We start from the raw sequence: 26,392 nt of genomic DNA, 5'->3' as shown, positions 1-26,392 counted from the left end.
TTTCGTATTTTACATAAATTACAAACGTGGGACATATATATAAAACAAGAATGAACAAAAGTCAATTTTCTTCTACTACATAAACAAAAAGCTTTTGTCAATTCTGAATTGAGCATAATTTTTTTCTCATTGTTTAAGATAAAATTAGGTGACAGGTTATATCCCAGAAGTCCATGTCATAATTAGAATTAATATTACAAATTTACAATGAAATATATTTCTCGCATGAACCTTTCTTAGCCGTGCATATGCTGGGCCTGGGCCTTATGTTCGATTGGAGGGGTTAATTTTTCTTTTTCCTTCGCTATCCGAGTAATCTTAACAAAAAAAAAAGAGTAATCTCTACATTTCTTTACCGTAGTGAATCTCTAGATCTTAAGGCACTGGGTTCTAGTACGACAAAAACAAAGAACATTTCTACTACCAAACATATCATGTAACGTAAAAATTACATGAAATAGAATAATGCAATTTGATAGAAAAATAGAATCAGTGGGAAGGTTGTGCAGAAGCGCTTGTTGATATAGTTTTGGGCCTTCGGCCGAACTGGATCATATCCGGCCCAACTACGAATAGAATCTGAAGATGTTTTCAAGGGAATACTAACTTGTTGATATAGTTTTGAGCCTTGGGCCGAACTGAATCTTGTTTTCAAGGGAATTGATGAAATAAAATAAATCAACAAAATAATTCTTTGACTCAAATTTGTTATTTGATTTACATTTTACCAAAAAAAATATTCAAATAATATAAAAAATAAAATTTTAAATGTATATTAATTTAGTATATAGACTTTGAAATATATTACTTTATAATTTATAAAATTAAACTATACTTGAAAAGAAATATTGATACAATATTTAATATTATTAGTATAATTTTATGTGAATATTAAATTTAATAGATTTTTCATATATATATATATATATATATATATATATATATATATATATATATATATATATATATATATATATATAATCACACAAATTTGGTATTTAATTAATATTTTATAGAAATTAGTTTATAAAATATATTTTTTAAAACAAAAATTCAAAGGGATATCAATATAATATCCAGAAATTATAAAATAAATATATGTAAGTATAAACAAATTATTTATGTAAATATGACATTCTTTTGTAGTATAAACCAATTTATTTAATTACTTGAAAATAAAGAATTAATTTATAAAAAACAGTAGAAAAATAAAAAAATTCAAACATGTTTCAATATAAAATATAGAAATAATGTTAACAATAGTAATAATAATAATAACAATTTGTCTTTTATTTTTATACTTAAATATCATTTGAAATAAATTATGATGAATTATTTCCAAATTATTTATGTATTTAAAAATTCCTTATTGTTATTATTATTTATATATAACATATTTTAAAGTAACAACATTAAAGTTATTTAAAATTTTATTACATGTTAATAATTAATTTTATCAAATTATTTTTTTTCATATTGTACGTATTCTTAACACTTTAGATTTTTTTTAATCTAAAGCACAATTTCTTCATTTTTTTTATTATCTAAAGCACCTCTTATATATATGATTTATTCCTGTTTTTCCAACCTTTGCAGACATTCTTGCTGCTTCTATTCTGTCTGGAAACCGCAGATATAACAGTACGTTATCTTTTGTAAACTACTAACTCTAACATAATGAGAAAATTAGTCGATGATCGATGTAATTACTTATAACATGTTCGTTGAATTTAACACGTAGCTGTGATATATGGAGCTCCAAAACTGACTAATCAATGGATTCATCCCCGTGAAAAATATGCTTGAAAAGTTTGAGGTTCACTTACATATTGCTCTACTTTGTTCAAACATCTTTATGCATTTTTAGTAAGTGGTAAGCAACTGTCTAATGTCTATATTACCTCAGATCAATCTCTTTTGAAAAAAAAGAAAAAGGTATGATAGATAGATACCATATTTCATCCAGAAGTCAAGTCAATCAAAAGCTTGATGAAGCCAATTTTCAGTTTTCCTGAATCATTTAATTTTTTTTCCTCTTTTGCACTTCTAAATGCGAGGAATCGATAAAGCATGAGATGGAAAATGTTGTCATATGCATATCTTTAATTTCGGCTCAACGGCAATTTCCATTTTCAGATTGGCATTGATTTCAATGAAGAGCCAATAGCCCAATAGGAATTGGAAAGAATGTGTACTTAAAAGATATTTGGCCTAGTAATGAAGAGGTCTCCCAAGTAGAGAGAAAATCCAAATTAAGCTTAAGCTAAGAGATAAATGTAATGATTGTTAATTTAATAAATAGACTAATTTAATGAGTATTGCTTGTAATTTTATTAGGATTTTGGTAAGAGTATTAAATTGTTCAAGTAGTAAACTAAGATAAGTAAGATATCATTTTCATAAGAATTTGTTGTAATATTCTCAACCAAACCAATGACATTAAAATGAGAGAGATCTAAATGTTGTACAAAAATGAGATTGTATAATTAAGAATAATTTAAAGAAATTAATTGATACTACCCATATCAATAACAAGATGTATATATTTTTCGATAGACTATCACTTAAGAATTTTACAATTAAGTGTGGATTCTGACTGATGGAGGATTCCAACCAACGAAAAGTTGAGTAAAGTGTTACCATGTGAAATACCGTAAAATGTAAGCCGTTGAGAAATCAACATTCATGGATGTTGCAATTGTGTGATAAATGAATAATTTTTAGTAATTAAATATACTACAAAATTTTGAGAGAATTAAAATAACTAAATTTAAATAACAAGTTGTGTGCAAATAAATAAATTAAGGAAATAAATAAAAAGAAAGAAATTAAGGGAAGAAATATTGGGTTGAGAATTTTAACAAACACTTTGTATGCAAGGAAAATTTATATTAAATCAATAAAATAAATCATTGGGGTTTAACTTTATTGAATTTCCTATTATTCAATTAGTACACATTTATATTAAATCAAACTTATATTATCAATTTATCAGTCATCCACAATTTTATCTCAACCTTAATTCTTTAAGTCAAAAGACTTAAACCCTTTAAAAGTATACTATCAATCCCTTGAATTAGTATAAACAAACAATTTGTATTAAGGAAAATGATTTATTGATGTCTAATTCTTTTTACCATAGCCCTATCCATAAAAATTACTCGATGTTCTCTTCAATTCACCATTCAAAAGAATTTTCCAGTTACAAATGAATAAAAAGAATCATGCAAAAAAATGATTAAGTTAAAAACACACATTAAATATAAAAGAGAAATAATAACAATGCTTTATTGAATAATAATGTAGCAATTACATGGAAGAATAACCAATTACATTAAACCCCAACAAAAAGAGAAAAATTAACTACTAGCCATGGAGGAAAAAACACTTGAGCAAAGAAATAATGGAGAACAAATCTGTCTGCATTCAAAGTTGTCAAGAACGTTTGGGTGTCTTTTCCTTTCTCAAATGTAAAAGTCTTGGAACCTTTCACTGGACTAGACAAATTTATTTAAAGTTATGGGCTAAATAGAGTTAGGCCCAAAACAAATACATAATAAAAAATAAGAGGGGATTCTCGCAGCAATCGTTGCACAAATGCTATTATGTGAGCTGTACAATTCTCAGTTACTTTAGATTTTAGCATTGCACAGGTGCACAGTTTCCTTCATAACTTCTAGTACAAGTGTGCGAAGCTACAAAACTTCCAAAAACTTATTTTGTTTCAACAAAACCTTCAAAGCTCTAGACTTTGAATCAAAGGATCCTTGACGAATCAAAATCACTCTTAATACATTCTTTTGTTTGGTCCTGGCTGCCACAAAACTCCTACAAACACAAGAAAACAAACCAAGATCCAAAATAAATGGTTTGAACTAACAAATCCTAATTAAACAAAGCTTTTTATTCAAATTTACTCAAATGAACATAAATAAAGTTAAAAAGCATAAGAGATATCAATTAATTGTCCAAAATGATACAAAAATATAGAAATACATGACAATTATCAAATGTGCATCTAGGCTCTTCAAACGATTTACATAAAAAAGTGTAGTTTGAAAACTATTCTCTACATCAATTCTAACCATATAAAAAAAAAATCCGATCCTTTTGGCCCTCGGGGAGAATTCACAAGGATTGTCCTGCTGCAAAGTACTTGCTTGACCGTGGTGTGGATCACAAGGACTTCAACTCCTATGGTAGTCGCCTCCTCGCCGGGGAAACTGTGAAGTGATGGTCAGAGGCACATTTGCCAATATACGCCTTGTGATCAAACTTCTAAATATGCACTTAGTGTCTCAAATATCAATAAGCAAGAAAAAAATGTGGTGAATTGAGGTCTATTATATAGACTACTGATTTTTGGAGCCTTTGATTTGACTAATGAATTTGTATACCCTTCTACATTCCAAAATGTCCCTTCTCAATGGACAATGCATTGTTTTCCCTACTTAATGCAACATTCCTGGTTTTATTTGTATTAATTAAGTCCATTGTTGAAGTTCTATATGCAAATGAATACTACATAATATGATCTTTGTGTATATTTTATAGAGGTACAAGGCTGCTGGTCTGGACACCATTATCTTTGCTGGAGCAGACTATGGATTTCTAAGGCACACCATCACCATGATGTGTGGCACACAATAAATTCCATTTTAGTTTTTTTACGCATGGATCTGAATGTACTTAATGGCAAATCAATATGTTTGTGCAATATTTCATTTCCATGTATTTTATCTATTTTATTTAGCACTTCACTGTACTACAAGACTGTTAATCTCAACTATCATGTTACAGTGAATTCATTGTTTTCATTTTGACTTATATTTTTTATCCCATAATTTAACATTTTCTTTTTCATTTTTGTTTTTATAATTTATTTATTTTTTAGTCATTACAAAATATATTTGTTTTATTTTTTATTCTTAAATACTTTAGATTACGCTTTCAACAATAAAAAAATTATTTTGAACAATAAAAAAAATATTATTTAAAGTATCTTAAGAACGAAAAAATAAAAAAAATACATTTTATAAAAATTAAAATAAAATAAAAAGTTTATAAAAACAAAAATTAAAAAATTAAATTACAGTAATTCAAAAATATATTTAAGTCTTTTATTTTTACTAACATTAGCGTCAGACATAAAACTTAAAGATAGATTAAAAATTAAAATAAATTTTAATAAAAATGAAGAGGTTAATTATTGCTTTAATTTATGGTTTATTATTTTAAAAATAAATAAAAAACCGAGGCAAGTTGCAATAACGTACAACAATTAATATAAAAGAGTATAATTTAATTAGTTAATAACATTAGATGCTATAATAGATAGGCATGCAGTTTAACTCCAAAACATTAACGGTATAAAATATTATATTACCAAATTATCATACGATGATAGTCATGAAAAACTAAGCCTATCACCAAATTTTCTGATATTTCGCTTGCTTTTATAGCAGCCTTTCGCATATCAATTATTAATCATTATCACCCCAATATAAATCTTGCAATTTTGTTTTATAATATTTCTTATGAAGTAAACAATATTAACTTGCAGTAAAAAAAATTACCTTAAAAAAATTAATAACAAACATCATAAAGTTGTTTGAAAAGCCAAAAATACTCGTTATAAAGAAAAAAAAAACACTAATTTGTTTGCATTTTTATTATTTAGAAAATAACCTCTTATTCCCTTTAACTCGTTTATCTTTAAATAAAATCCAATTAATTATATTTATTTCTAACATATATATTGTATTGTAGGCAAAAACAAGCTGAGAAATGAAAGTGAAGAGAGGAAGCAGAGTGTGTGACTGTTCCCCAATTTCCTGTGCTTAGAGTGAAGAAGCATTTAGAAAAAGCAAGTCACGATGCCTTCGGCTCAAGATCCATTCTACGTTGTCAAGCAAGAAATTCAAGAATCTGTAAGTATTTTCTCTTTTCCCATATTACCTAGGTTCCGTTTTCGCTTCAATTTGGATAATATAGCTTACATTTTTATTTTTCATATCTTATGCGATGCTCTTAGAATTTCTGCATGATTTATCTGTTACTTGTATCAGTGGATCCATGACTATACGTGAATCATCTTCTCAAACCTGATTGCCGAGCTAAAATTAATAATTGGGATATTTTTGCACTAATAGTTTATGTAGTTGATCTGAGTGTGCCATTTTTGTATGCAAATTTTGGATTTTGAAGAAAACCCAATTGGGATCTGTAACTGTGGATATCTGTAATTGGAGTAAAAAATACTGAAAGAGATGAGGTGTTAAGATTTGTTAGTAACTTTACGATATTTTATTTTGGGGTTGATATGTAATATAGGCTGATTAATTTTCATTTTCTGGTAAGATTGATAAGCTAAAATCCACTTTTCACCAATGGGAAAACACTGCTGATGTTGGCGAGCGATCCAGTCTATCAAAGGAAGTTCTTGCTAGTTGTGAAAGCATTGCATGGCAGGTATACCAATTGTATTTTTTGAACTCCTGACAAGTTGGTAGGCCTATAAATTTATGTTTTTAATGAGTTTTATTCAGTCTTCCAACATATGGTACTACCATCATTTGTATGAATTGGGATTTAGGTATTATTAGGTACACATTCTAGGAATGTTTGGATCATAGTACAGTACAATCTAGGTCAGAGGGAAGGAGTACTTTTTCTTGCTAGGGCATTTTTTTAGTGGTAGGAAGGAAAATGAGGGATTGCATTTAACCGTCTAAAATGTTTCTGAGGTCTGCTGCAATTTATGTCAAATACATGGTATTCTTCTATCATAAAAGCAAAAGAATCATTCACTCTATGATCATTCCGAGGATGCAAAATCTCTGTAAATTTCAGGCTTTCAGTTAAATATCATTGTTAAATTGTAATGTTAATAATTTTTTTGGTACAAATTGTAATGTTTTATTCATCACTCCATCCCCTCCCTATTGTATTTCTTTAGGCACCCAATCAAGGGAGACCAAGATCTTCAATACACCCCCCCCCCCCCCCCCCCTCTGTTTCTTTTATAATTTGATTTCATCCCTTACCTTTGGGATGCCAAGAAAGGTGAAGGAAGGATGGGAGTAAAAATGGAGTGAGCTGGAAATGTTTTGATTTTCACTTTCACTCTTTGTTGGTTGTTAGTCAGAGAGTGGGAAACAGAAACAAAGTTACTTCCAACTCCACAAGCACACCCTTAGTGTAGCCTCTCTTTGTCACACATCTTAGGCTATGGTTTTTCCTTCTGCATTACAACCTATTCAAACTGCTGAAATATAATTTTTTTGATAGAAAGGTGGATGAATTGGACAAAGCAATTTCTGTGGCTGCTAGAGATCCTTCTTGGTATGGCATTGATGAAGTGGAGGTTGAAAACCGGAGGAAGTGGACCAGTGATGCTCGCACCCAGGTATCTATAACATGCTGAACTTGAGTAAGAGTTAGGAGAATACAGTAAAAAAAATCTCAACCCAATGTAAAGTTGTTCATTTAATACTTTTTTACTGCTAGCACATATTAGGTTCCCTCTCTTTCTTTCTCTCTCTCTCTCTCTCTCTCTATATATATATATATATATGTATGTATGTACGTATGTATGTATGTATGGTGCTCATGGATGATTGTAGTACATTATCAGGTGAACAAAGCAAAGAGAACAGTGGAAGCTGGAAAGGGCTCAAACAATGCTAGTCTAAGTGGGATGCACAGGGAATTAATGAGGCTTCCTAGTTCTCATCAAACTACATCTAACCAATATGCTGCCCAGGATAATGATGATTTCATAGAGTCAGAATCAGACAGGCAGATGCTTCTTATTAAGTACTTCTTTCCTTCCCTTTTTCTCTTGCTCTTTATATGGCATTGAATTAAATATTTTTCTTTTGTCCTGCTTTTAATTGACTTTGTGCACATCTTCATGATATTAAACTCATTGACAGTCACTTTTGTGCATACAAGGTGGAAAATATATTTTTGGTAATTAGCTTGGCCCCTTAAGTGGATTGAATTATATTGTCCGCTCCTCCCCTATGATTGAATTAAATATTTTTCTTTTGTCCTGCTTTTAATTGACTTTGTGCACATCTTCGTGATATTAACCTCACTGACAGCCACTTTTGTGCATACAAGGTGGACAACATATTTTTGGTAATTGGTTTGACCTCTTAAGTTGATTGAATTATATTGTCCACTCCTCCCCTATGCTTTCTGAGACATACGTGGGCTCCTCTGTTTGAAATTGTGGACATATGAACATATGTTTCTTGTGCTTTTCTACAAATTATAAATTTATGTTTTTCAATATCATCTTTGCTAATTATTTGAGTTTTGTTTTGATCTACTATTTCTATTAAATAAGAAATTTAACTAAAAAGATGGATTCCCTTTTTCTTTTCTGTGGAAGAAAAATAAAATGGGGGAGAGTAAAGACTGTGGCAGGTAGCCTTAACACAGATAAAGACTGGAAATACAGTGCTCAAGAGTTTTGGGTAAAATAATCAACCTCTGCTTTCCATTTTATTTTTGACTTATATTTTATCTATTGGTGCTGATAGGAGACAAGATGAGGAGTTGGATGAGCTTAGTTTAAGTGTACAAAGAATTGGAGGTGTTGGACTTACTATACATGAAGAGCTCCTTGCGCAGGTAGATTTAACATTTGATATGTTTTTTGGTCTGTGATCTTACTAGTTTGCTTAAAGGGAGAGCCTTGTTGCTGCCTTATGACTTGGAGGTCACTGGTTCAAATCCCAGAAACAGCCTCTTCCCTTGCGGGGTTAAGGCTTCGTATTTCTATCCTCCCCTAACCCCACTAGGTGGGAGCCTTGTGCACTGGGCTGCCCTTGTATTCTTTCTATTTTGTTTCAAAAGTAGGAAGCCAGGCAACATTGACGTACTTATGTATCTGCTTTGATTGTCTTCAATAGAAGCCATGTTCTCGTGCCTAATTTTGTTTCTGGGGGAAATTTCTCATTCTTAAATTGTTAAAGCCTTGATGTTTCAGGAAAAGATTATTGATGAACTTGGCAATGAGATGGACGGTACATCTAATCGCCTAGATTTTGTCCAGGTGAGTTTCTGCTTCTAGTTTCCATTATCTCATTAAAGTGTTTATTATCTATCCGGCTGATTGCTGTCATTAAATAGTAATAATATAAGGGGGGAAATTTTGAATATTGAATGTGAAAGTTGAAGCGTGTGTCATTGTTTATGATATCAGAAAAAAGTGGCAATGGTCATGAAGAAGGCTAGCGCAAAGGGCCAGATCATGATGATATTGGGTTTGTTGGCGATGTTTATTTTCCTCTTCATCTTGGTATTCTTCACCTAGTCAGTGAGACCGATGAACCCTGGCAATGCTTTGTTTGTACATGAAAAAAGATTTAAAGCTTCTGTGAAGATACAAGATTAATGAGACATTAAATATGCCTAAAACTCAAATATGGAAGCGTCTTTGATTTGTGGATGATTTGTGGAAGGCAGTAGAAAATTTTGATTATGATGAAAAAGGAAGCAACGTACTTGAAAATTTCACAAGAGGATTTTGTTTCTGAACAAGACGGCTCGCAAACGTGATTTAAATTAGTAGTATTCGTTTTTAAGATGATTTTCTCCTGCATGTATTGCTTGATGCCGTTTTTTTTTCTTTTTGTAACGACAACGTGGTGTTTCGAATTTATATACTTTTGACTTTGAGTGTACCAAAATAGCGTATGATCTGTCTTATACAAATCAAATCAACCAATTATTTACCTGCTTAAGTTTACAGTGATAGTATTATCCGAGAGTCTCTCGTTCAAGATTCGAGATTACAGAGTGTTGGTTGTTAGAGTTTAAAACGCTCCAAGAACTAAGAAAAGTAAAAGCAAAGTTTTAAATAATAAGTTTTTTTTTTTAAAAAAAAGTTATTTATTTTGTAAGGTAATTATAAATGTTTTTCAAAAAATTCTTATTTATTTTGTAATAAATATATTTCTTTGCAATATGATTAATTGGACTGGAATAGTTTTCTTTTTATTTTGTAAAAGGCTTTGAAACAAGTACTTTTTGTCCTGGCCTTTCTTTTGATCTTTCACAGACAAATATTATAAAATAATGCAAATTGAGAAGTGATAAAAATTAAAAGAATTTTTATCTGTAACACTCAGACAAGAATATAAGACCAAAATTGGAACAGAATCTCCAAAGCAGTTTGAGTCTAGATTCTTCTTTCCTTTGTTCTTGTTCTCTACCACAACTACTATATACCACACAAATTGTCTTGCGTTTCTATGCCTTAAATTAAAACCAGATATCAATACCATAGAGAATAGGATACTCCATCCTCCCAAAAGCACCTTATATTCTGCTATTAACCATCATTAGACCCATTGCAATTTGTGAGAAATTCTAACTGTAAGATTTTTTATTTTTATTTTCAGACATGTAAATCAATATTTAACATCGATAAACTTATATCAATATATTATATATACATACATTTATAAAATTACTATATACTATCAAAATGTTGATTTGCATGATGTACAAATGTTGTCCTAAAATTTTTTCACTGCTATTAAATTGCTTATTCATGATCAGTCACGCACACCCCGCTACTATATATACCCCACCACTACCTATTCTTCTCAATTCGCTCTTGCTTTGTTTACAGAAGTCCTCCATTCTCACAGGTTCATCTCTCCTTTGACATGAAATCTTTCTAGCTCATGTTTACTTGCTATAAAAAATTGTGTTAGTGAAAGCTTGAGTTCCAAGTTTAATGTCTCCATACACAAGAAAGACATTTCAATCTTTTTTTTTCCTACTTTTCATATATACGAATTATATACTTGCATGATGTGAAGGAAATAACTTTTTCTTTAACCCATACGGTTGGTGCAGTGGTGCAAGGCTCCACTGCATTCCCATCCCTCCGTGTACAAAATTTTCTTGAGTCTACACGGTAGTCACATACTGTGAGCAAAATTTATCTCTAACCCAATAAGTTAATAAACACTCGTGATCTATGACTTAGGACAAAAAATGATGTGATGGAAAAAGAGATGCATATTAGGAGGCTTTAGATTTGTTATAGTGAGATATGTTGATATTGGCATGCATGAACATGTGTTGTAGATTTTGTTGCAGCTAGGTGGTGGTGATTAGTGTATATATATACATACATGGTTGAAGTGGGTATTTATCAGATCCCTACGAGCAGTTTGGACCCATTTGCGGAGGCAAAAGAAACAGATGCACCAGGGGCGAAAGAATATGTTCATATCCGCATACAGCAGAGGAATGGGAAGAAGAGTCTCACCACAGTGCAAGGGCTGAAGAAAGAGTTCAGCTACGAGAAGATCCTCAAAGACCTCAAGAAAGAGTTGTGCTGCAATGGCAATGTTGTGCATGACAAGGAGCTTGGCAAGATTATCCAACTCCAAGGCGATCAGCGAAAGAACGTCTCTCACTTTCTCATTCATGCTCGCCTTGCTAGGAAGGACCAGATCAAGATTCATGGTTTCTGACCTTTCTTGTATTAATTAACATATGCCGCCGTTTATGAAATAAGTAACGAGTTTCGAATATTTGGTCATTTTCCTTCTGTATCATTGAAAATCATCTTAAATATATTACTACTTCATGTTGTGCTTTCAAGGACCATGTTTTTAGCTATTTGGACCTCAGAGTATTAATTTAACAATTCTAAATTTATAACTTGTTAACAAGTAAGACTATTTTATTAGCAGACCCAAACCAACATTCATATATAATCTAAACTACTACCTGTTGCACAAATTCGATTCTTGCAAGCGTGAGACATTTCTCTTGCCTCGTAAGCATTAGTTCTTTGATGCAAGGTTGGCATTTTTGAGATAAAAAAAAACTTTAATACAATGTTTTGCTTGATATTCTCAGCCTGAAATACATAATTTAAAATTTTTACGTTGAACCTTTACCGGCCATTTAAGTCGCTTCTGTAAGTACTTTGTTTTACCAGCAATAGATCAGGCCTTTACACACATAAATTGCCGGTATACAGGCTTTACCGACCCAGAAGCACTACCCTAAATCCAATTGCTGCTTTACTGGCCATTTTTATTGCCACCAAAATTTCATCATAAATAAGCAAAATGCAGATGGTTGGGTTTGAATTCGGTAACACATAACGAAATAAGCAAACATTTTTCGCAATTTCAAGGCCTTGTGTCAGGATCTAGCAGGGTTGGTGGGAAGTTGTGGCATGTCATATGGTTCCCAATGTTAAGATCAATTTGGACTGCTAGAACCAACTAATTTTTTAGACAACAACAGATTAAGATTGATGATATTGTGAAGGGGGAGGAAATCCTGGCTTGGAAATAGTTAAGGAATTGGAGGAAAGGTTTTTTGTATTCCTTATCATCCTGGTTACAAAATCCTAAGGAATGTTGTGGGTGGATTGGTTGATCTGTTTGCCGGAATAATTTGTTGGAATGGTGAGAGGTTGTTTATATCAGCAATTTTGGGGAGGATTGGTATGAGATAGTAGAATCCTTGTGTGCTGCATTTAGAGGTATGACAGATTCATTTTATCTGTGATTCATTGTTAGAGATGGTTCTGCATAATCAATATGGTCTTGATATCACGACAGAATATGACATTCCTTTACGGGCTCTTCTTATTGCTTATGTTGTTAGATTTGGTTACGTATAATAGAGGATGGAAGTTTGATGTTATGCAGAACTTTCATTGTGTTTGATGTATAGTCTGTATGCTTCTATGGATTGTCATTGTCCACAACTTGTGACAAAAAATAAAATTCATGGATTATCTAAACTATTGTCTTTGATGCAAATTCAATTCATGCAAGTTTTTATATTTTTTATTTTTATATAAATTAAGGTTGAGATTAGGGATTAGGAAAGGAACACCAACCAAAATCTCACCGCAAACTGCATTTCAAAAGAAGAAGGAAGAATGAACAAAACAAATGGGGGGACTAGGCCAAAACCCATTGAGGAAATTAACAAAATATATATAAGCTGTAAGAGTGTTTCTATTCCTAACAAAAAGCTGGGGGAGAGTCCCACCACTGAAACCGTTAGAATAAAACTAGTTTAATAACTAACTGAGTAATAGAAACGGTAAAGAAAATGTAACCACCAAAAGTAACTAAATCTAAAAGACTTGAATTAATATGGCCTTGAAGATTAAAATTTGAAATCATGATCCCTTGACTAGTGCGAAACAGAGCTGAGAAGAGAGTCTGAAGGACCAGAGGTGCAGTGTATCACCAAGTTTGAGATGATTGTCACCCACAATCTGGTTCCATCCCATGGTCAAGTTGTAGACATAGCTTTTCGTCATTTCCCACTTCTTGAAGCACATGTTGTACTCTCTCAGAGACGGATCCAACACCATCACCGGCATGCCAGAAAGCCTTTTGTGTTTACCTCGGCGCTCGTTTAAGGAAGACTCCTCGGTTGGTGTCAGAAATCTGTTGGCAATCTTTGCGGGTGGGATCGACAAGCGAGCGTGCTGTGGGTTCAAGTCTGTTTTGAAAAGTTTCTTCTGCGTCACAAACTTCACCTCGCATCCATTCAATTCTTGGATCTTTTCTTGAAATTCCCTTGGCAATCCATCAAGTTCATCTATTCTTTTTTGTAGGTAATCCTCTTCATATGCAGTAAAAAAGGCCACTGCATCTAGTAGATATTCAAACTTTGATTTACCATCTTGCCAAGAACTAGCCCCTTCCTTGCTTTTGACTCTCTTTGACGGGTTATAATTATTTTCGGCTTTTCTTTTGAGACTGATCTTCTCACCCGTTTTGATGGACAAGCCTTCATCCGTGGAAAGAAAAGAAAAACATTCAGGACGTTGCAGGTGCTTTTCTTTTGCTGCAAGAAAGTTACGAACCACGGTGAATTCTCTTTTTCCACCTCCACTACCCATTCCCTTAATCAAGTTTCACTCTTGCAGATTAATTAGACAAGGGTTTTTCTTTTCGTTATGATCTCCTATTATCCTCCTTCACCTCTCTAATATATACACGGATTTAAAAAGATAATAGCACCGTTTGGCACTAAATTTCAATCTTCCCGCCACAACAATACCTAGATATAAACGTTGTGTAACAAAAAAAATTGTGTTGAAAACGTAATAAAGATCGTTGATAAGATAATTATTATTGTAAGATCTGATCTAATATAATATTCTGTAGATACTTTAATAAAGATATGGATAAGATAACTAAATTTTAATCTAATGTAGTATTGTATAAATTTAATTGATACGCTTCATTAGATCAAGTTGATAAGATAACTAAATTTTAAACTAATGTAATATTGTATAAATTTTTAATTGATACGCTTCATTAGATCAAGTTGATAAGATAACTAAATTTTAATCTAATGTAATATCGTATAAGTTTAATTGATACGCTCCATCAAATCAAGTTTTAAAACCTAAATTCATCTCTCTTCAAATCTTCAATTTTCCATCTCTCTGTTTCATGAGAAATGCATGGAATCCATTGTTCATCAATTTATTTCTTTGTTCCTTTCGAATTGTGCTTCAGCACTGAAATTTGAGGAGTTTCCTTGTAGGACTTTATTTTCAATTGTGAGGGTTAGTCAGTAGCCTTCACTTTTGTGATAAACTGGGACTGCAACAATGTTGCTCCAATCTTCAGCAGGTAACTGGGATTTGTTTGAGTAGTGGTTCTACCACGTAAACATTTATTGGTTTAAGTGTTCTACTGGTTGACCCACCAAATGTTATCACTGGAGTTATAGACCAGACCAACTCCATATCCAAACCCATGATATATGTTCATGTTTGCCAACCGGATTCAATCAACAATTATAAATGCTAATATAGACTAAAGATTATATTTGTCAAACAATCCCTTTCAATAATAGGCTAGTCAATCATGCTGGTATATGGCATCTATTGTTAACCTCTTTTTATTTTACACATCGAAAAATTGATTTGGATTCCAAGATTGATTTTGGATAAATTTTCTCATATTTGATTTCACATTAGAGAAGAGTTAAAATTGATTCTAGATCCAAAATTGATTATGAGTAAATCACATTTCAAAATTATTTTTAACCAAAATCAATTGCATTTAAAATTAATTTTGTCAACGTTCATCCAAATATGGATGAGATGTGAGTACATGGGAATTCCAAAATTTGTCTTCACATTAAAAAATTTACATTCCGAAAAGAATGTAATTTTATATTCTGGATTAGGTGCAAGAAACAATATGGAAGGTGCAGAAAGTAATTGTCCTAATACTACCTACATTTTCTTGAAAGTGGACCTCACTGGTTTGATGATCCAGCCCAGTACGTGCAACCCAATTCAACGTTACAAAATTCTGGTTCCCTATCACTTTAATGACTGATAGTTACATTTTCAGCAAACTACCAAAATTTGTGATGGATGTTTTGAGTGTATTTTGGAAGTTTCAAAGGAATTAAGTCTCACATTGGCACATTTGATCTGTTTTTCACATGCAGGGTTATGAGAGCACTGCTTTCTTGTTTCTATTTCTGCATTTTGTATTTCTTTCTTGGTATCTTCTAGGAGGATATTTTCACATATAGATTGTCTGAACTCTGAACTGTTTCTGTTTGAATTGACCTACAACTTGTCAGTTGTACTGATTCACAAAGGAACTGCTGCTAATAGTGGTCACTACATTCCCCATATCAAGGATGAAAAAACACTGGGCAATGGAAGGAATTTGATGACAAGCATGTTACAAACTTGGGTTTGTCAATCCAAACTAGTTTAAAAGTATATTAGATTGAAACTTAAATTCAACACATTAAATGGTAAAATAAATAACTACTGATTAAAATTGGATCATAATTTTTCTCTTCAAAACTAATTTCAATTCATCCAATCTGCAATCACCCTTACATAACCTGGCATGACTCCACGTGGTTGTCATCAGGCATGGCACTAACTACTAACCGTAGTCCGTGGTGGGATTCATATCAGAAGGGCTAGAAATCATATCCAGCAAAAAAAATATGTCCCCTTTTGGCACCCAATAAATATTTCATCGGTGAAAGTGCAACTCTTAACAAAGAATACCGGATGAGGATTTCAATTTAACAAACTGTAGAATCTAACTTGGAAAATCACCTTCCCTAGGCAAGCCCATTTATTATTGGTGTACCTAATAAATTACATGAGGACTCAATAATAAAATTCAAAGTGAAATGGAAACCATAAAGAGAAATAAGAGTTGACAACAAATCACGCGGAGCATATAACTCAAAACAAATCTAAACTACAAGCTTTACATGCCTAAGATGAATATTAACTTTTGGAAGCCTTTCTCTGAAGCAAGCACCCCATCTTGGCTGCAGGACACTCAATCTAGAGACATTAGAATAGCTTGCCTTGTTGTTGGGTTCCACTCCTCATCATTGTACAAAATTCATCATAGTTGATTCTACCATCCTGAGAAATCACAAAATTGAGTGTCAACTATGGATGGAACTAGAATACAAAATTGTAGCAAGCCAAAAGAAAAATAGGCTTACATTATCTGTGTCAACTTCAGATATAATTTCCCTGATTGTGGCCTCGTTGCCCATACCATACTCCTTCATGGCTGTTTCTAGTTCATCTCTTGTGATATACCTGTGATGGAATCAAACAAAATCCAGGGTACATGTGTCATTACTCTTGAAAATCTAAATAGAGCTATTCATTAATTAGTGATTCTATAATGTATGTGGTTTTTGGTGTAGGAAGAAATAGGATCTATGGTATATGATCCTTGTTTATTGTTAAAAACTGAAAACATAATCCAATGGTCAAAAGATTAATATGGAAGGCATGGACTTCAAAATTGAGGTTGAGAATGCATAGTAGGAAAAAAGTTACTTCCATAATGTGACAGATTGAAGAAGAAATGTCAATTCACAGTAGATGGACTTACCCGCTGCCATCTTTGTCAAAATATTGGAAGGCCTTGTGAAGGTGCTCATCTCTTTCTAACCTGTGTCTATGCATTGTAGCAGTGATGAATTCTATGTAGTCAATTGTGCCATTTCCATCTACATCAGCCTAAATTTAAGCAAAGGAATGTAAGCTTGAAAGAATATAGAAAAAACAATGGAGGGCAAATCTTGTGAATTCAACAATAGCTTACAGCATCCATAAGCTGCTGCACTTCAGCTTCAGTAAGCTTTGAGCCAAGTCTTTGCAATCCTGCCCTCAGTTCCTCATATGTGATTGTACCACTATTGTCAGTGTCGATATTTGTGAACATTGCCTTCAAGCCTTGGATCTCTTCTTCAGAAAGATTTTCAGCAATGACCTAAAAGATTATTTAAAATCCATTCAGTTTATTTTTGAATTGGTAGAAATATGTACCCCTAAAGTTACACAGACTCAAGCAATTTAGAGTCATAATGAGCACTGGAAAAATATTTATGTCTCTCAATGTTTAATTATGCCATCAAATACAATAAGCATAAAAGAGCATTGTGATCACTTCATGCAGCTAGTGGCTGGACTAACCTTGAGGGCTAGTTTTTTTAGTTTATTCATTGCTCTGAATTGCTTCATTCTGGAAAGCACTGCACTGTCTATTGGCTTGTCAGAAGCATTTCCACCTTCTTTAAGCCATGGGTGCTCTAAATATTCAAACAACACAAGGAATCAATTAGTAGAGAAATTACAATTCATGAACCAAAAAATTCTTAAGGATGCTGCAATCAAGCTATCAGTCAGCAGTAATAGTAATGAGAAACAGGTATGAGTCAATGCATCAAAACACAGACACACTGTTACTGGCTTCCTTGTGTTTACTAATATTTCTTTTTCTATCAAATACAGAATGTCCTGTAACTAAACAGCTGACATGTTTAAAGGATGCATAATAGAAGAAACAGTATATTTATGAAAATATTGTCTCTGAAAAGTCCCTAGTCTCAGCAACTAACATGTTCAAATGCAACAATTCTTGTTGTTGTCACACCTATAGAATAATCTATACAGATGGAAAGAACTTGGCACGTATTAGTTATTATGTCCTAAATTCAGTTTCTATATGCAACACTATTAGTAGTAACTGTAACAACTAGCCTTGTTACGTGTTGCATAGAAGTGAAGGGGAAAGAGTGAAAATATTCATTCATAGAATTAACAAGCTTGTAAGAAAGGGGGAATCCTTAGAGGAGAATCCATGTTTCTGTTCATTTTCATTCAATAAATAAAATCATTCTTTGGGTTGCAAACAGAACTGGAATATATCTAAGCCCCTATAGTGATCTATCTTCTCAACCTCGCCCAAGTACACACATAAAAGGATCAAATGGGAAAGAAAGTCAAACTATCAAACACCATACAGACAAAGTTTAATAAGTTTCAATGAGGAGAAAACACAATAAAAGTCGCCCACCTAGAACCTGAGCAGCAGTAATGCGTTTCTTTGGATCCTTTATAAGCATTTTGCGAACAAGGTCCTTAGCACTGTTTGATATGCTTGGCCATGGACTACTTTCAAAATCAATATGACCTTGCAATATGACATCAAATATTCCCTTTTCCGTCTCTACAGCCCATATTTTATAAGAAATTAGTCAACTGTAAAACAGGGGGAAGCTAACCTCTAATACAAGGAAATTATCCTATTATCAACATATCAAAGTCAGAGTTTACCTGCCCAAAATGGAGGTACACCACTAAGTAAGATATACAATATAACTCCTGCACTCCATATATCTGCTTCCTTCCCATAGCTACGACGTAGAACTTCTGGAGCAACATAGTAAGCACTGCCAACTATATCTCGATACACCTTTCCTGTGAAGTAAAAAAATTTAGCATATTTTACGCAAGTGAGAATGTGTAAAATAAGTAAGCGAGGTTTATCAATCTTCAATTTCATAAACTTAATTCACTTTAAATTAACAGTAGATAAACCCTTTCTAACAAGCCATCAACTTTACAATTTCCATCTCCATACTTGCAGAAAAATTAATTCATAAATCAGGGCACAAATTGAGTGACAAAGATGTCCATCTAGTGAAATGTGATAAACTGCATGCATACATATGGAGAAAAAGAAAAAGGACATAAAGCTTTAAAAAATTTGTTGGCAGAAGTTTATTCAAATCAACATCTTGAGAGAAAAAAAAATTCCATGAAACAAATTAAAAGCTTCTAAAACTTTGCAAGTCTTAACAATCAGGCCACTGATGTCAAGCATTGGCAATGCACTATTAGAACTTATTAGAAAAATCATTTTCAATCTTACATGACTTTTGCATCCAATTCCCTACAAAAAAGAAAAAGTTCTGGATGGAAATTGTACAAAATTTTCCTCAAAAACATTAGAAGTTTATTCACAAGTATGCTACAGTTCACATACTTATCTTTCAGGAATCCACACAACAATTAAAAATTGATAGCAAAAGGCCACCAAATGGATAACAAAATTTACCTTCTTCAATGAAGACTGACAAGCCAAAATCCGTGGCCTTGAGAAGTCCCTTGTCATCCTTACTAGATAGCAAGAAATTCTCTGGCTTGAGATCCCTATGAATGACACCCATAAAATGGCAGGTGTTAACAACCTTAACAACCTGCCTACATATTGAAGCAGCAGCCCTTTCACTGTAGTGGCCCTTGGCAATAATCCTGTCAAAAAGTTCACCACCAGCACACAGCTCCATAACCACATGAACTGATTGCTTATCCTCAAAAGCACCTTTGAACTCCACAATGTTGGATTGTCCACTCAAATGCTGCATGATTTGAATCTCCCTCTTCATGTCCTCCTTGTCGTCTCTGCTCACAAGCTTCCTCTTTGAAATGGACTTGCAGGCATACTGAAAACCAGTTGAATTCTCAGTGCAGAGATAAGTCACCCCGAATTGGCCTCTCCCCAATTCCTTCCCAAGTGTGTAGTGCTGTTTAACATCCTCAAATGGCTTCCCAGTGATTGTGTCATGCTTGTGAACATGTTTTGGGCTTGGTGGAGGCCTCCAAGGGGCATGCTTCTCAGGTAATGGGTAAGGTTGATGAGAAGGGGGTTCATGGCTCTTGTGATTATTGTACACACCAGCACCCCCAGCACCAGCAACATGTCTGTAAACAATGTGTTCTTCTGGCTCTGACCCTTTTTTACTCATACAACAACCCATGGTTGTGACACAAAAAGGGAAGATTTATTTTCAAGTTTTATCAGTTACCAACTTTGAAAGTGTGAAGATTTTGTCAACGCATGAGAAAAGGAATGAACCCAGATGAGAATTCAAGAAAGAATATTCATTCAAGTGTGAAGAGAGAGAGAGAGACAGAGGAGGAGCAGAGGCCAAAGTTTGATGCAGAATGGATCAGAATATGTGGTTTTTTAAGGGAGGAGAGGAAAGTAGAAAGAGTCTGAACAAAAAAGGATAAAGGTGGAACCGAGTCAACTATGGGATTTGGATTTTAATGAGTTAACTAAAAAAGGGTTGAAACTATTTTACGACCAAAAAAGAAAAACAAAGGTTAGAGCCTTGGAGGGAGTTCATAGAAGAGAAAGAAACTTCCTTGATTGATTCCTTCTTAAGATTCAAGGACCGAATCACATATGCGTATCAAAAACCATATTTTTCTCCTGTTTTAGTTCACCACATGCTGCCACCTATTTTTTGTTAATGATCAACCAAGTAAAAGAATTCATGTAGTTTAAAAGGTTGTTTTTGTTTTCGGCATTCTTTATGTAGTCTAAAGGTGATGCTGGTCTCGTGTTCATATTTAATTTGGAGATTTTTGCATTTTCAACACGCTTAATGAAAATTTTTATTTGAGATATTCCGTATAAGCTTCGCACATAAGATTATTGCGTCTAGAGAAAATAATCATTAATAAAAGAATGTTGAAAAATATATTTGTAAATTTACCGAATCAATAAATGCTATGGAGGGTACTATTTTTTTATGATTTTGTAGTTCATGATTTTGCTCAGGATTATATTTTAAATGCCTTAAGAATGAATTCTGATTCTATTCTTTTCCCAGAGGTAATTAGTTCTCTGGTTGGTTTATCACCAACAAAAATAAGAAATCAAATTTATAATTTTCAAAATAACATAATAGATTCCTTATAGATTATAAAAATATATAATCGGAAATAATATTGGTCATATCTTTTTTTTGTCATGTCTCTTGGTAATTACATTATTGGAAATCATTAATTATTAATTCAATACAAGATCATATTTCATGTTTCTCTATTATATAAAGATTGACTTAAATAATCCTTAATTTAACAAAAAAAGGTATTTTTTTATCTGATTTTTCAAAAATTATCCTTACAATGCATTTTGATTTTATAATATTTATGAAGAAAAAATATTTTTCTTTTTTCAAATCAAATAATACTAATGAATTTCTTTTCTTTTCTTTTTTTGTTCATTTTTTCTATCTTGTTTTTTCTTCTTCGCCGAATATGCTAATCACAAATAAAAGAAATCTACTCCTAACTAAAAATGGAAACAAAAAAAAAGTATGTGCATGACGGTGACGATATGATGAAAATTGTTTGAAAAATATAATCATCAAATGAAATAAGACACGTGTGAAACGTAAATCATAAAGCGTGGACGAGACAATATATAATTATTTTATCATTATATCATTTCATAGTAGTTAACGCTGAAGCAAGAAAACGTGTACACGAGCAAGCAAAGTGGCAAACAATTCAATCTTGGAGCACCAATGAACAATTGATTGTTGGCAAAGTCTATGAATACATTAGAGGTGTCAAACCTACTGTTAGTTGGTATTCTGTTATATGGAACCCAGCAATCCCCCTAAGATGTCTTTCACTTGCTAAAAGGAACCGGCTGCTTACTCTTGACAAAGTTGATTTTTTGAACAAGGGTTCCCTCTACCCTTTATGTTCAAATGAGGCTGAGTCAAATGCTCATTTGTTCTTTTCTTGCAGGAAATCTCTCCAAGTTTGGGCTCACATTCGTGATTTGGCTCCTTTCCGCAGGCGTTTCACGTCTTTACAGCGCATTACTGACTCTTTAATTAGGGGCAGATAAGGAAAATTACGTTGTTTGAGTATAGCAGTTACAGTCTACTGCATATGGCTGTCTAGGAACAAGCTGATTTTTGAAGATTATCAATTTTCTGAAATAGATGTTATTAGCAAGATTAAGTTTCTTATGTATAAACAAGCGCACCTGTTGCATTTGTTTTAACATCTTGATATAGGTCTTCTTGTATTAGGGAGACTTTTGATTTTCTTTAACTGCGAGGTATATTCCGTTTATTATTATATCATTTTGGGTTTAATATAATTTACATTTTTCCTAAAAAAATGGTAAACATGGGCAAGTATACGATTTTTATTTCATTTTCCCTTTCTGAGCAAATCATAATCATACACTTTCCGGTCAAATTCTCATACCCCCAACAGATTCTATGTTCCAATTAAATATAATTTCCATTCTGTCAAATTCTCACACTTTTGCTTTATTTGATACACCGAGTAGTAGGAAGAAATTAGCGTGAGAGAACACAATCTCAGCGTTTCCTAACCTTCCTTACACTTTATTTAATAGAAGTGAAATGGATAAAAAAAAAATGGCAGGAGAGATGAAATTAGAAGGAAAATTAAAAAGTGAAATTATTTGAATAGGTTGAATTAACAAGGAGAGAAATTAAAAAATGATAGGCGCATGCGCGTCACACTAAAAAATATTTTCATGCTAAGAAATGGAAGGAAAATATACAATACATAGTACTTTAAGGAACACTTCAAATAAAATCCTGCTTTATAGCTTATAAACTTCATAAAATAATTATTTTTATTCAATAGTAATCAAAGAAAATATAAAAAAAATTATAATAACTCAAACATCTTATTCAGTCAATTAGAGTTAGAGTTAGACTCTTTCTTAATAAATGATTTTATTCACCTATAGTAGTTTATATACTGAATTAATTAAACCATAGCTTTAAATAACAATTTATTGTGATTTTAAATCTGACTACTACATTGACTGTGTTTAACTTAATATTTCTTAATTTTGAAGTAATTATTGCTTTAACAGAAAAAAAATAATTATTTATCAGTTTAATTACAACATTATGAAAATATTTAATTTTTTAGTTTTCTCTTCATCAATGGTACTTAGGAGGCGTTTGTCTCCGTAGTCACATTTTTAAAAATATTATAGTTAGGAATGTTATTTTCCAAAATATATAAATATATGTTTGGTCAACTTTTAATATTTTTAGAAATATTTTTAAATAATAAATAAAAATAAATGTAAAAGTTACAATGAAGTTAGAAAATAATTTCTCACATTTTGATGAGAATGTAACTTTTCCATCCATTCACATAAGAATAAAAGTTATGTAGACATAAGAATGCAAGATGATCTCGAAGAATAAATGTTTCCTTATTAATTTTTGTCTCCTTTTTCTAGGATTAATTATTGTATTGATAATTGTAAAATTAAATTATTTTTTAGATGAATAATTATAGAGGTAAAAGAGAAATACGCACAAAAACTATAATTGTCCGATGCTAAACATGATACACACTCACCATGGACCTAATCACTTAAAGTCTTACAACACGGAGCACGTTTTTTTTGGATACTAAAGATGAAATTACTTTCACATACCTTTTTCGGTAAAGGAAAAGGGCATGCCCTTTGTTCCCGCCTCCTCTTTTTTGGGCTAATTATTTACAAGGTGGTTTTGCTTTTCTTAATTCTTCTGTGACAATAATAAAGCTAATGTTTAAGTTTTTGAAGCTACCAAAGAACTTAGCTTTCAAGTCACAATTAACCTTCCTAGCCCGTTTGGCTAGTTGAGTTGCTAAAGGAACCTTTATTTTTGTGGAGATGTCGATTTTATTGTTTTGTTATAATTTTGATTGGATGAATACTTGAGTGTCGGTATGTACATAAAAAGAATATTATTTTTTAAGAAAAATATACTTGTGGTAATTATGCAGGTAAAGGCAAGCAAAAGATTAAGGCTGAAATGTCTTTTGTGTTGGACATTTTAGTGTAATTGATCTCTTTATTATGTTAAAATAAGAGTGCACGTTTGTTTGTTTTAATGTAATAACAAGATGTTCGGTTTAATCACTTGTTGATTAACCGTCAAAAACCACCTGTTCTTTTATCATAAATAATCATTCTGGTTCAGAAAGCATAATGGGTGATAAAACATACAAGACCAAAACAAAATTCTAGAATTATAATCTTCTGATTTTATCCAATTGAACAATTTTGGTTGAACCCCAAAATTTGATTCAATCTGAAAGTGTTATACACGACTTCAGATTTATCCAGTATTATTTCGATTTTCAAATTAACCAACATTTTGGAGAGTTATTGCCCATGTAGTGGGAGCAAATTTGTGGCTGAAGTGAGTCTGTAAAACTTAAAAATGATACCAATTAAGGAGCAGTGCTATTTCCTCCCTCGTCTTATACAAATCTTTTTGCTAACTAACATGCCATGAGTTGACTAATTAGGCATTTCACATGCTATTCTATTTTGATAACTTCAAGAAAATTGCCATCATTGTTTGAATGTTTTTTATTTCAGTCGTTAGTTTTTTTAGTTTTTATTAATGAGAAGGATTTAAATTTATGATTTGTTTCCTTCTTATTTTAATTGTTAAATCAATTTTATAACTTTATAAAAAAATATTAAATTGTACATATAAAAATGAAACAAAATCAGATGTATGAAATCTAATTGGCTACTTGATTATCATTTAAACCACTCATGTATTGTGTTTAGGATACAGATTTTCTCAAATCTTGTGTTTGAATTTTTCGTATCTACTTTGGATTGTAACATCCTCTATTAATATTTTTTGCCCCGCCAAAACAGTTTTTTTTTCCTTTGAAAAAACAATCTAGAGTAACAAAATCATAGGAAAATAATCACAATATACGTATTGGGTGTATAAATCTAGTGAAAGATTAAAAAAAACAGAAAATAGAAGTAAAACATATAAGGATTAATGTAATGTAATATAACAAAAAGAGAGGTTGAAAAATAAGGTAAATAAAAAAAATAGTGCAAAATTAATAATATTATCAAAATCGTAATCGCCAATGAGAATCACAATTTTGTTTTTTCGAATCTTTCATTTCACTTCAAAATATCTTTTCAGCTAAAGTGCTAATAGCTAATAACCTAATACAAACGTGTAACACATTTACCCAAAAAACATGTGGCACTACACCTGATCTTGTTGTGCACAGCTAGCACAGGGAGTTTGTAAAAGTGGTTACTTTATTAGTTTGTAATATTTGTTGAAACACTATTTTATGATGCGACCGAAATATTTTTTTGTCGAATTTTATTTACTCTCGGTTTTTCTTAGTCAAGATTTCTTTCTTGTAATAAAGAGGATTAACAAAAAAAATTATTTTATGAAACATTTAAGTTGATAGGTTTCTAATTCTTTGAACCAAATTAAAAAGTCAGGTTTCTAAACTTTTTTTTTTTTTTTCATTTGTATCTTTATTATATGATTATAACTCTTCTTTTTCTGAATTGAGTGGGTAAGAAACACCCCAAACTCAATCAATTAACTTCCGCTTGGGAATAACCAAAAGATATCTCCTCAATTAAGGAGGTTACAGCAAAATCAGAGATACAATTGAAAAACATAGAACCATTGGCTAATGATAACCAAATTTAGCAAAACTATCTGATAAACCATTGGCTTCGCTGTGAATATGACCAGAGTTACATGAAAGGAAATCCTCCTTCCTCACTGCAACAAGGATATCAGATTTCCAGCAGCAAGGGCCATTTGCATTCCAAAAAGGAAGCCTGCACGAATTCACCATTCTCCTTTCTCAGCACTGTTCCACACGAAGATTTTAATATATAAGGCATCATCACAATTGAGAGTAAAATAATCTTTCACAGAAAGACTACTGCTACTCGCTGCATTGAATATCCTTCTCCACCAATGTCTGTCATTGTCAAGCAAACATAATGCTCCACGACACATCTTCAACAACCTTGTGGCTTTTTTTTTTAAGTTTGTTATGTTAGCAACCAACTCCCCAAATCATGCTGAAAGAAAGTAAATTGGTAATTAACACTAAACATTTTCCATACCTCCTTTGTCCATACACAGTCTCCAAGAGAATGAATTATAGTTTCTGGCTCTGAGTCACATAGAGGGCAAAATCTTTTACTCTTCTAATATTGACAAAATCTTGGCACTTTCTCTTATTCTCATTAAATATAATTTCTTTAAAAGATCAAATTATCAAAATTATAATATAGCATTATTTATATTATTTCATTATATTAAATAAAAAATTAAACATAAGGATAAAATTACCGTACTAGTTATGATAGGTGATGCTGATTGAAGGGTAAATTTATCTTTTAATTATTAT

The 26,392-nt window shown here is 32.0% G+C and overlaps 4 protein-coding genes across 7 annotated transcripts; 2 read left to right on the top strand and 2 right to left on the bottom strand.

Annotated features, from left to right (window-relative positions):
- Positions 1–5,782: 5,782 nt before the first annotated feature.
- LOC100795447 (syntaxin-61-like) lies at positions 5,783–9,698 on the top strand. Of its 2 annotated transcripts, NM_001252992.2 has the most exon segments (7): positions 5,783–5,930; positions 6,361–6,471; positions 7,295–7,408; positions 7,637–7,818; positions 8,553–8,643; positions 9,002–9,067; positions 9,218–9,616. In NM_001252992.2, coding segments are annotated over 7 exon segments (729 nt in total). In that variant the 5' UTR covers positions 5,783–5,876; the 3' UTR covers positions 9,329–9,616.
- Positions 9,699–10,511: 813 nt separating this feature from the next.
- LOC100499886 (translation factor SUI1-like superfamily protein) lies at positions 10,512–11,692 on the top strand. 3 transcript variants are annotated; one of them, XM_026124034.2, is made up of 2 exons: positions 10,512–10,670; positions 11,128–11,637. In XM_026124034.2, the coding sequence occupies exon 2, from the start codon at positions 11,163–11,165 to the stop codon at positions 11,505–11,507; it is 345 nt and encodes a 114-aa protein (XP_025979819.1). In that variant the 5' UTR covers positions 10,512–10,670; positions 11,128–11,162; the 3' UTR covers positions 11,508–11,637. The 3 variants fall into 3 exon arrangements, with proteins under 3 accessions (XP_025979819.1, XP_025979820.1, NP_001336995.1); XM_026124035.2 differs by having other exon boundaries at positions 10,582–10,670; positions 11,132–11,637; NM_001350066.1 differs by having other exon boundaries at positions 10,628–10,670; positions 11,116–11,692.
- A 1,415-nt stretch (positions 11,693–13,107) lies between these two features.
- Positions 13,108–13,918, bottom strand: LOC102667627 (B3 domain-containing protein At3g25182). The gene has a single exon (XM_006576058.4). The coding sequence runs from the start codon at positions 13,916–13,918 to the stop codon at positions 13,187–13,189; it is 732 nt and encodes a 243-aa protein (XP_006576121.1). The 3' UTR covers positions 13,108–13,186.
- A 2,196-nt stretch (positions 13,919–16,114) lies between these two features.
- Positions 16,115–20,459, bottom strand: LOC100794568 (calcium-dependent protein kinase 33). The gene is made up of 8 exons (XM_003519529.5): positions 19,443–20,459; positions 18,659–18,802; positions 18,399–18,551; positions 17,516–17,631; positions 17,145–17,312; positions 16,932–17,059; positions 16,531–16,630; positions 16,115–16,447 (listed from the first exon to the last, which is right to left on the bottom strand). Exons 1-8 carry the CDS (start codon positions 20,143–20,145, stop codon positions 16,373–16,375), a joined length of 1,587 nt encoding a protein of 528 aa, XP_003519577.1. The 5' UTR covers positions 20,146–20,459; the 3' UTR covers positions 16,115–16,372.
- Between the last annotated feature and the right edge of the window lie 5,933 nt (positions 20,460–26,392).

Source organism: Glycine max, chromosome 2 (assembly GCF_000004515.6).
Source record: "Glycine max cultivar Williams 82 chromosome 2, Glycine_max_v4.0, whole genome shotgun sequence".
NCBI classification, from domain to species: domain Eukaryota; kingdom Viridiplantae; phylum Streptophyta; class Magnoliopsida; order Fabales; family Fabaceae; genus Glycine; species Glycine max.
The sequence above is the reverse complement of the archived record's forward strand: the minus strand, read 5'-3'. Positions and strand labels throughout refer to the sequence as shown.